Genomic DNA, 12,066 nt, shown 5'->3' with positions numbered 1-12,066 from the left:
CAAATTAGTTAGCATAAATCAGTTAAATGACGAAAAATTAGGTGTCTGTTTACTTGTGACCACTCGGTGTACGTAGCTTACCAATATGTAGGCCTGGCATGGCAAGGTGGTTAGGGCGCTCGCAATCTGAGGGTCGCGGGTTCTAGTCCCTGTCCCACCAAACATGCTTGTTCTTTCAACCGTGGGGCGTTATGACGTGACGGTGAATCCCACTTTTTGTTGGCAAAAGAGTAGTCAAAGAGTTGGCGGTGGGTCGTGATGACTAGCTGCCTTCCCTCAAGTTTTTCACTGCTAAGTTAGGGACGGCTAACACAGTTAGCCCTCATGTAGCTTTGCACGAAATTTAAAACAAACCAACAAACCAATATATAAATGGAACTCCCATGAATACAAATCGACGGTCTTTATAACTTCAGAGGCAAATAAGCTCGACTTTTAAATACATCTTTGGCTCAGTAAAGATCACACAATTAAAAAACAAACAAACAAAAAAACATGCCACGAACTTTTCGTGCTCCTTTAGCCTGAGTCACAAAACTATGGCTTGAAGATCAGAGTATTACCACTTTCTCGTGACCAGGCCAATCAGCGAAAAAAAACTTACCAAGAATATATGGTCCATCCTTGACCGCTCCCTGCGAGAGCAACCCCCCAAAAACAAACTTCTATGAGATACAGTAGTTTAAAATACACACTACCGTATGTGTTAGTTAAATTATAGAAAAAAAGAAATTCCCTTGGAACAAAATATTAGTACAAAGACTAGGCCACTTCCAGTTGAACTGTGACCATGAAGGAATTTCGCAATTAGGCATCGTGTGTGCTATGTGGGCAAATTTCTTCTTCGAAGGCTGTGGAGGTCTGAAGAGGGCACAAGAAAGTTTCGAAACTAGTTTCCTACTATTTGTGCTGATATTTTGTTTCAAAAGTGTGGTTTATATTTTTAATTACTCTAGGGACATCGAAATGTAACAGTGTTTCTGCATTAAATATTGCAAAGGGCGGATTCATTAGATACTAAAGGTAATGTTTTATACTTTGTTTTATTTGTTTAATCAAATCGCATTATTTCTGGAGTGGGTGTCTATTTATCTATTGGTGATTATGTACTTACGTGGGTATGTATACGGACAAAACGATAGAACGACATTTGTGGTTAAACTTAAATTTACATATAGCCAAACGGTCCAACTATTCTGCCCACCTATTAGCTTTGTGTTAATACGTGACCTTTATTGCATATTTCTTTGTAAAAAAAGAAAAAAAAAGAGGAAAAAAGTCACTAAAAGCTTCGAGACGTTTATAATCACGTATCATATCGTTTAGATAAAATGTTGTTAAACTGAATAGAAGTAGTTGTGTATAGTACAAAATTCATCGTTTTACTGAGTAACTAGTGGTGTCTGGATAGTCCATTCATGATTTTCCACTTCTCTTTTACTGGTTTTACTGGCATTATTAACGATTTCTGTCTAACTTACTTGCATCCGTGAAAGACATTTCAGCTTTCCGAAAATTCATTTCACGTCATTTCGAAAGCTTCAAATTAATCTCTGACGGTTAATGTTCGCAATTAACTCCCCTCTGTTTTGAAGTTCTTCTCTAATCTGTCGCAGTCCCAGAAGAACAACTGAATTAATACGAATGCAAATATACTAGCGTTTTAATAATGAGTTTAAAATATGGGAAAGTTAATCGATAATTTTAAAGACGAACTCAAGTAGATTTAATGAAACTCATGTAACATTTGTCTCGAGTCCAGTTAAAGCGTTAATGCCATAAGCGTAAAAGAATATGAATTGTTTAAAAAGATTTTATAATAAAATAAATGATAACTCTGCTGGTGTTTATTCGGTATGCGCCAGAAGTGTAGCTTTGTTATATATTCCTTACGTATTTTAATACTATTTAAATACAAAGAAAACGTCTCGAGCAACTAAGCGTCTAATAGGTATTCAACTCACTGAATTATTGCGAAGAAAATGACTCGAATGGACTTTAACAAAAACACTAACGATAGGTAATATTTCTAAAACTAAAACATGCTTTGAACATAAAATTGCCGCCTCAGTGCGTGTTTGTTGTTTTACATAGGATTTTTGTTTCTTCATGATCATACATTGATTTTGTGTTTAACTCTCATGCCAAAGTTTCTTAAACCAAATTCTTAGAATTGTGTTTGTTTATTTGTGTTTTAGAGCAAAGCTATCTGTGTTGTGTCTACCGTGGAGAATAGAACTCCGAATTATAGCGTTCTAACTCCATAAACTTACCAAACCCCCCTCCTCCCCATGGAGGGATCTTAGAATTGTCTGTGATATATCTATTGCAATGCTTAAACGAAGAACAGTGAAAAGATGAAAATATTACTCCAAATTGAAAGTAACTTTGAATTCAATATTATTGACCAGCTAGAAATGCCATAGAAAAGTAGAAACACATTTTTTTCGTTCTGCTTTGCAACTTTTCAAGAACTTAAATCACTTCCACAGTTAATACAGAAATATAAATCCAATTATGTTTATATGATTAGAGAGGGAGAAGCAGTAGATGTTACTGTGTTAGATTAGAACTTATTAAAAAGTGAACGATTTGGTACCCATTTTTAAATAATAATAATAACGTCTCGTGACGTAGTTATTTTGTTAAACAGCCAATTTCTCGTGTTTAAAGTGGCTTGAACAAACCACTGGTCTAAACCCCAAGGGCAGTGTCTGGCTCCTGGAACCTTGTAATGAGATTGACTGCTACTTTTATAACGCATATACAAATAGCTGGTTTGTTATTAAGCACAAAGCTACACGATGGGCTATCTGTGCCGTGCCCACCACAGGTATCGAAAACCAATTTTCAACGTTATAAGCCCTCACACTTACCGCTGAGCCACCGGAGGACGAAATGTTTGTGTTATGATTAATTGTTTCAAGGAAGTTAAAAATCTGAAAATGTCACTCTTAAAGAACTATGGTTATGCTAGTGATCTTGTCTATAGACATAACCAACATATGGTAATCAAAGATTAGCATAACCATAGTTCTTTAAGAGTGACATTTTTATTTCGGACGATTCAGATTTTTAACTTTCTTGAAACAATTAATCATAACACAAACATATGTGATCTTGTCTATAGACATAGACCAACATATGGTAATCAGAGATTCCTGATTTCTTTTAAAATCCAGCTATAAGTATATTACATTTTTGGGGCAGAGGAATGTAAGAAATTTCTTACTTGTAGGTCCGCAAGATGCAACAAGTCCTTCAAGCATTCTGTCTACACAACCCAAGTCTGGGCTACTGTCAAGGGATGAACTTTCTTGTCGGCATGTGTTTGCTATTTCTCGAACCAGAGGACGCTTTCTAGTAAGAAACATTTTAAATCCATTAGGTTTTTCTCTTAAGATATTGATAGAAACTCTAGGACTTTGATGGTGGTTTTTGTTTGTTCAGTGCTTTCAACCTGCAATATTCTATTCTAAATTAGATTTTTAAGAATATTTTTTTTTACAACTGCTGTACCTAAATTTTAAAACTTTTTTTTTAATGGAGAGTTTCAACGACATCTGAACAGTTATTTTAACCAAAGTTTCATAAAACGTTTCCAAGTGTTAGAACTTAAAATAATTTCCACGTATAGGTCTCCTGACGACAAGTTGAACGCTTATTTTCCTTTTATATAATGTCTTTTAGTAGGTTTCCTTTATATAATAACTTCAACTGAATTATCTCCACAAATTTTATGTATATTTTTCGAACATTTTTATAACCATTTTAGCCGGATGCTATATTAGCCTTTTAAAGTATGAATTAAATGACATTTCTTACAGTTAGCTTAACTAACATTTGCTAATAATAATGTATTGACAAGCTTCTCCAAAAGTAATTTCAGTCATTTGATTTTGTCCTCTAATGACGCAGATTAAGCTTCCTCTGGAATGTGGAGAAGTATTACAGGTTTGGTACAAGGACAAGTGCGTGGAAATACATGTTTTTTCCGCGTTCGTATTTGTGATTATTACTCACGTTCAAACATAATTTAATATAAATAGTTTTTGCTTCTCTTAGCTTGTACTTTGTTTTTATTCAACCAGTTATGAACAAACAGCAAATTTTATTATAGTATGCTTTAGCGCTAATTAATTTAATAATTTTTAATTTCTCATATTTTAATATTACTAATTAACTTAATAATTTTTAATTTCTCATATTTTAATATTACTAATTACTTCAACATTTGATTTAAAAAATACTGCATTAAGATTTTTCGCTATTATGATTATTCGTAATACATTATGACTTTTAACTATTAGTATTCATTTCCGATTTCAGTGAACGCGTTACGATTGTTAAATAGTTAAGTCATTTATCTTCTATTTTAATTAATGTTTTATGGTCAAGGGACAGGGAATAAAGATTATTTTGTTATACAGATTTATGAATAGCATAAAATCCCCTGACCTGGCTGAACCTCATGAATTATTATCGAGTTTACGGTCGATTATTTAGGGTACGCAATTGGTGAATCAAAGCATTCTAATCATTATTTAAGTTTTTGTTTTTTAATACTGCATACCAAGTTAGACTGGTATGGTAAATTTGATACATTATTGACTTTGGTAATCTTTAGTTCGAACCTATGTAGTTAGATTGTTTTGACTAGGAATTATTGATGATTACAGTAATTTATTACATCTCTTACTGAATGCTTTATCATGAACCACAATGATCGGGCAAAAAAGTACCATAAATAGTAAAGATTCAGTTCCAACAACACTTTAAAACAATTACTATTGGCTGCTAAGGCTGTACACGTATAAAAATGAACAAAAACACGCAGGCTAGACTTACAAAGAAAAGAAAATTCGCTCAAAACAGCTCGTTTGTAATTCTTATTATTTTAGTCTCTTGCCAGCCTACAACAAAAACGACTTTGAATATTGTACCCAACCGTTTTGTAGAATAGTAAATAAGGTGGTGTGAAGGTCGCAGGTGTATTGAAAGTCGATATGTTTCTTCTCTACTTTACATAAGCTAAAAACCATCATAATTCTAGTGTAAACGATGTTATCATTACCCCTTGAGGTTAGCTTTCTTACAAAGATCTGTTGTTCCTTTAGAAAGTTTTAGTACAGGGTAAAACAGAAATTACCAGCCATTAATAGATGAATATTAGATGACTGTAACATGTAAATACTCAATGCTTTGTACATTATACAATCGGTGTCTTTAGGAAGCCAACTCCTATATAATTTATGAAGTGAAGGAGTAAAACAAATCAATACATATAATATTAAATTTTATTACACACATTCGTAGAATAATTACTGTAAAAGGCATGAAGGTTTATTTAAAGCGATGTTTTAGTGTTTAAACGTATGTTTTATTTGAAAAGGCTACTCTTCTTCTGGTTTAATTTTATACGCGCTTAGTGGGGTTGTATCTTAGTCTAGGCACACATTTGCCCGTTGCTATACATTATATATAGAGAATTTAGTTACACAGAAGCTATAAATGCTCACTATATTCTCAAACAAATCTCCATTATAATCTCCAGCTATAGCTTAACATTTTACATCTCGAAAACTAATGCGATCAAATAGTCAATAGCTACAGTAAATCATCATGAACCGTATCAGCTAGCTACTAGCTATGTTTACTATCATTACAATGTATAACGTTAGCTATCATATCAAGCAATTCTTTGCCCATAGTTGAGCATAAAAAAGCCAGCAAACAAGATAAATAAAAAATTGGGAATTTAAAAACCTGCAAATAGGGATCGTAACTAGATATCGTAACAACGCTGGAAATGCTTAAAATACAAATCTCTATCTTGACTCCTCCAAATGTAATTCTAGGTAACAGCATGGAGCCAAAATAGGGGTTTTGTAGTTTGAACAAATAATGTCTACATTATATTCAGCCTTGTTTCCTTACGTTTTTGAAATATGGAGGAAATTTCTAATGAAACTAATAAAAGCCAATGAGTTTAGTGCAAAGGACGATTGTCTAAAATATTTTATAAGTTACTAAACAGTTCACTAGATGGCAGTAAACGGTGTTTGGTTATTTTTCATATCCAATTATATAAATTATTTTGAATTAACACTCAGTTTCTACACTTTTACTTATCTTACTTTTCCATTATGGATTTTTTTATGGATTGAATATAATTGTATCAGTTTAAGATTTTAAAAAGTCATTTGAAAATTGTACGTATATTATTGACAGGAGTGAGAGTAAATATAATAATTTGTAGTTAAGTACAAATCTACACAATGGGCTATCTGTGCTCTTCCCACCACGGGTATCGAAACTTGGTTTCTAGTGATATAAGTCCGCAGACGTACCGCTTTACCACTGGGGGGGGGGCAAGTTCAATAATACTTGACTTTTTAGTATTCATATCTTAATGTTACATTGTATCAATTATCTTAGAAAGGCACACGAAACAAGAACATATTTAAAATGTATTACAAATAATAACATGCTCATAGCTTTTATCGACCGTTGATGTAACAGTTTCATTGTTCGATACCCGTGGTGGACAAAGCTCAGATAGCTCATTGTGTAGCTTTGTGCTTAACAATAAACAAACAAAATTTCGTTGTAATCTATTGGTTCATAACAACTTCTAAGATTGCAGCTAATTACTATACCATAAAAGCATTTCGAAACTAAAAATATAATTCATTATAAACATTATTTATAACTTGCTTCGTTGCTTTCTAACATATTTATAAGTCTCACCTGTATTTGTTGAGACATAACACAAAACTACTTAAAGTGGTGCGATCGTTCACACAGTTGTATTTTATACACATTGGCTATATCTTGCTTTTTCTAAGATGTACAAGTGATATCACGTTTAGAAGAAGAACAAAATGTATTGAAAATGTTTACAATTTTTTTATATTTGCTATGCGATACATATGTTTTTATATATACACAAGTTCATTCTCGTTTATTTCAGTTGTTTAGTTGCAATCACCGAGAAATATTTCACTCCCAACTACTTCGACCAAAACTTAATTGGTGCGCAGGCCGACCAACAGGTATTAAAGGATCTTCTTAGGGAGAAGCTGCCGAACCTATACCGCCACCTAGCGTCGAATGACATCGAACTCTCAACTATCACGCTCAATTGGTTTCTGGCGATTTTCTTTGACGCAGTCCCATTTGAGGTAAGTTATATTTGTAAGTTTTAATTTCTCATACAAGTTTTTTAATAAGGTTGTGCTCTCTAAACACTAGAAATCGATTTATGAATTAAAAAATAATAATTTAATCGGAAAGATAAGCATTTATGTCAAACAGTTTTAAAATTTCAATTCCTTAGAATACACGTTTTTAATTTGAGAATTATGTTTGTAATACTTTTAAACATTTTGACATTCAGTACATATCGGATTTGATGACTTTCTTCCGAAAGAACAAAAACAGTACTTTATAGATAAAAAATCAACTCTTTTTTACAAGTAAAAACAACAATTTTATTACGATAATATTTTATAAGCATATACGTTCACACTGATACCATTCGATAAACCAAATATTAAATAAATGTATGGTTTAGTTGTCAGAGTTGAAATCTTATTGTGTTTAATTTTTCTTTTTAACTTTTCTTTCGTGCATTTATTCTTTCTTTTTGCTTCTCAGCTCAACACTCGCCAAATAAAATGTCTGATTTTTATAATCACATTACTTATAGATATTTCATCGAGAAGAACTGTTTTAAGCTAACTACAGTTAATATTCACTGGTCATATCGCGTTAGTATTATAATGACAAATTTAAGCCTAGCTCTTTACTTTATAAATAACATGCAAATTTTAATGTTTCGATTTTACTAATCGTATCGCTACTGGAGTTTTAATGTAATTTTCTTAAAAACAAATGACCACTAACTTCAGGAAATTATGTTCAACTTTTTAAATTTGTAACGTTTCGTCTGTAGGCCTTTACCAAAGATATATTAGTATAGATACAGTCGAAAACATAATATTAAACAACGTAGTTCTCTTCCGAGGGTACTTAAAAGACATTATCAAATAACTCTTAAAGATAGTGACGTAGCTAAACTCCCGTCTAATGATATCGCTCTCCGATATCTAGTTCCATCTACCATTTTCCAAGATATTTATCATTGTATAAGTTATTAGTTAAAATATTAAGGATAGTACCAGTAAACATACGGGTTGAAGTACTAAACCTAACTTAACCTTAAAAAAGAATTTAAAGAATTAAAGCATGGGAACGATCTTGAAGTTCGAGATAAAGATGGCGGACAAAGATAATTATGTGTGTCAAACTTTTTAACCTATCAATGAGAGTAATACTTGTACATTCCTAGATCCCAACCCGTTAGCTAAAATTAAGGAGATTGATAATGATATTTCAGCTGATGTTTATAAAACCTTAGACCCAAAGTTACCCAACAACTCAAAAGACTTTCAACAGTAGAGCCCATGAATTTTTTAGCCTCTCAAAAGACCATAATGTAGCTTAGGCCTATTGTATTCGCTTTTGGATCACCTATTGGAAAAGGTTTCTTGGCTAATGACAAAACCTTCGTGCTGCAACGATTACGATACGCGTGCTATAGCACCGTACTTTATCGGTAATGTGAACGATAACAAAGGCCTGTGATGGTTTTATTGTTTTGTAAGACAGGCCTAAAATGGTTTTATTCAAATTTTACATGTTCTAAAGTAATTACTGTATGCTGAACCTGAAAATGAGATCAATTTTTCTCCATCACATAAAGATGTTTCACTAAACGTCATAACGCAATACATAAAAGAAAGACCACAATACATAGTTTGAGACTACAAGACGTAGATTTCACACAAAAAATCAGGATGAATGAGGATGCATATTCGTTTGACATCAATGTTCTTCACTTTTCTTCAGTTTGTTTGTCTTTTTTGTTAACAAAGATAATAATAAAATATGTTCATTTTTCGTAAACGAAATAATAATTTGATATTTGATAAAAGTAAGAGTTTTTTCTCTTCCCTATTTGTATAAAATCCTTACATGATAGAAAAAAAAGAATATCATTTTCGAAATCTGCGTAGCTGAAGTATGGAAAATTCGTTATTAAAACCAAAACAACTTTTCTGAAGTTTAAATTCACAGGCATGTGTTACCGTTAAGATAGAGATTAAAGAGTGCGATTTTCTTAATGAAGAACACCGAAATATCTGACATACTAATACACAAGTGTAATGTAAAGCCAATAGTTAAAAACAGGAAAAGCATTCCGGTGGAGAAATCTTTAGGTTTTAACAAAATTTTAGTAAAATCATAAAAGTAAAAGTAATCATACTCACTTCTCATCGTTAGAAAACACATTAGCCAGCCCCCTAGTGGCACAGCGTTGTGTCTGCGGACTTACAACGCTAGAAACCTGGTTTCGATACCCGTGGTGGGCAGAGCCCAGATAACCCTTTGTGTAGCTTCAAAACAAACAAACTACAAACGAACAAACACATTGGCCAACGTTGCGGAACTGTTGCGTCATCGTATCCGATAGCTTGATCTGTTCCAGTTTCATATGCCTAAATATATTACGTTGCGTCATCGTGTCCGATAGCTTGATCTGTTCCAGTTTCATATGCCTAAATATATTATCGTTGCGTCATCGTATCCGATAGCTTGATCTGTTACAGTTTCATATGCCTAAATATATCAAATATTTTGATGTTCTTCGGTAAATCAGATTGTTTTGAAGCTACTACGTTCTTATGTGGCCGTCTTTCTAACAAAATAAGTGTCTTGACGCTTTTTGTCGGTAACTTAAGACCAAGAAGTATATTTTTATCAGGTAAAGAAGTTGTTTATTAACAGAAATAGGTGGTGATCTGTTTAATTATCTTATTACTAATATATATATATATATATATATATTCGTATTTTAATATTTTCTCATTACGACTTTTTGTTTTTAAGATTTTGAGAATTTTTTTCTCACAAAATAAATATGCTTTAAAAGATTCATTGTTCGAACGTGGTGTCTTTAATGAAGACTCTCAGGAATACATTATCTGAATTGTATACACTGTTAGTTGTACTGAATTGTAGAGGGCTAACCTTTTGAAAAAGAACCGTAAAACGAAACGTTGAGGAGAAACAAGTTTTAGGGCTAAATCAATCTAAGAATGATCTATACCAGATAAGGTTATTTGAGATTACCGTTCACTTTTAGCTTTACTTTTTCAAATAATAACTTACTAATAGTATGTTGCTGAGTAAGCTTAACAGCAACACACGGACATAAAACGTATTACAGAATCGAGCTGACCTGTATTAAGTTCTATATATTTCAGACAATAGATATAAAAGAAATAAATGAGAACTATCTCGAAGTTTGAAATTATAATTTATTAGCACAATCAAGTTAGCCAAACTCAAAATATGTCTTCCCAACAAAAGATTCACTGTTGTTCAAAGCAGTAATTAATGTTTGAAACTTTATAATTTCCTCACAAAAATTATGAAGAGAGAAGGATAGGAACTTTCAGTAACATGTTTAATTTTCGTCACTGAAAACTAGAAAGTGTGATAAAAAGTCAAAGGTTTATATTAATTATAAACTGTACAATATTCTACATTCTTCAAATAAAACGACTGTTTTCAGGTTCAGAGGCAATCGTAAGCTCAAATAAGTTCCGACCAAAAACAAAAGGAAGAAGGAGGAAAGCTTGCAATTTTATTGAAAGTAAACAACCACTTACTCCAGGAAATAAGGTTAAACTTTCTTACAGTACAAAGTTTCGGCTTACGTCTTTATCAGAGGCATGTTAGACAGAAATTAATCATTAGTGAAAAACTAAAATCAAAGTATGAAATGTATCGTTCATTTGCGGGAAATTAATCATTAGTGTAAAACTAAAATCAAAGTATGGAATATAGTTTACCAGTTTTTACAACCACAGATACCTACAACTTAGTACAAGCCATTTATAATAAGACAACGAAGAAAGTGTGGTCTGCAATAAGTAAAGCTTAACGCAAGTTTGCCAGAACGTCTTTACCAGCGATTAGAGAAAAACCACTACAACACTGCCTGAAGTACAAGGTTTTAAAGTAAACTATACACTTAATCGCAAATGAACGTGGGAATGTAATTAAATACTTAAACGAAATCATATTCCGACATATTTTTATCAATAGTGTTCAAAGAATTATAACTACTAACATGGACAATCAATTTAGTTTTCTTTGCGATACGCTGCCCTCTAGCTTATATAATGTTCTCTGCTTGATTTCTATTGAAATAATACTTATTAATTTGTGACAAAAACAACAATAGGTAGGACTGTCCGCTGTCTTTCCGCAATCAACCAGAAGATTAATACAAATAAACTGCAATTACTTTTTGTTATATTTGTTTGTTTGTTTGAAGTTAAGCACAAAGCTACACAATGGGCTATCTGTGCTCTGCCCACTACGGGTATTGAAACCTGGTTTCTAGCGTAGTAAGTTCCCAGACATACCGCTGTGCTACTGGGGGGCTAGATTTTATGTTGAAATCTGTGTAAAACACTTAATCCACAGAATACGAATTTCAGCAATTAAATTCCTGTGGAACATACATTTCTTCTTTATTCAGCTAATTATTCTTTTATATATAAAAATGTATTTCAGATTTATGTAATATTCAGCAACATATTGCGTTAATACTTATAATTTCAGTCACATATTTAGTGATATATGGTTGAAGTTGGACTTTTGGTATCAGTCAACTGTTTTATTACACATTTACTTGCTCATATTCAGGAAGATATTTGTAGGATCAACTACAATTTTAATATAGTTTTAGTAGTGCAAGGCTTGAATATACAATGAATACATCAAGTCAAGGATAATTGTAATTTATAATATTCTACTTATGATCAGGCAAAACTGTCGCAAGACCATCCGCCCCTCTTCAGATCAATTTGTTTTCTGGATTGTATATACCTCTCTTCTTTGAAAATTTGTAGGCAAATTACAACATGAGTAAACACTACAATATATGTGTGTATATATATATATATATATATATATATATATATATAT

General features: G+C 32.2%; 1 protein-coding gene across 1 annotated transcript in view; it reads left to right on the top strand.

Annotated features, from left to right (window-relative positions):
• Positions 1–12,066, top strand: part of LOC106463422 — a 220,806-nt gene that overhangs the window by 95,833 nt on the left and 112,907 nt on the right. Inside the window, exons 16-17 of the mRNA XM_022390908.1 lie at positions 3,239–3,363; positions 6,974–7,184. Coding sequence (XP_022246616.1) covers positions 3,239–3,363; positions 6,974–7,184 — 336 coding nt within the window. The remainder of the gene's footprint in view (positions 1–3,238; positions 3,364–6,973; positions 7,185–12,066) is intronic.

The sequence above is a fragment of the Limulus polyphemus genome, unplaced genomic scaffold, assembly GCF_000517525.1.
Source record: "Limulus polyphemus unplaced genomic scaffold, Limulus_polyphemus-2.1.2 Scaffold1402, whole genome shotgun sequence".
In the NCBI taxonomy this organism is placed as follows: Eukaryota; Metazoa; Arthropoda; class Merostomata; order Xiphosura; family Limulidae; genus Limulus; species Limulus polyphemus.
Note: the sequence above shows the minus strand (reverse complement) of the source record. Positions and strands in the feature narration are given on the sequence as shown.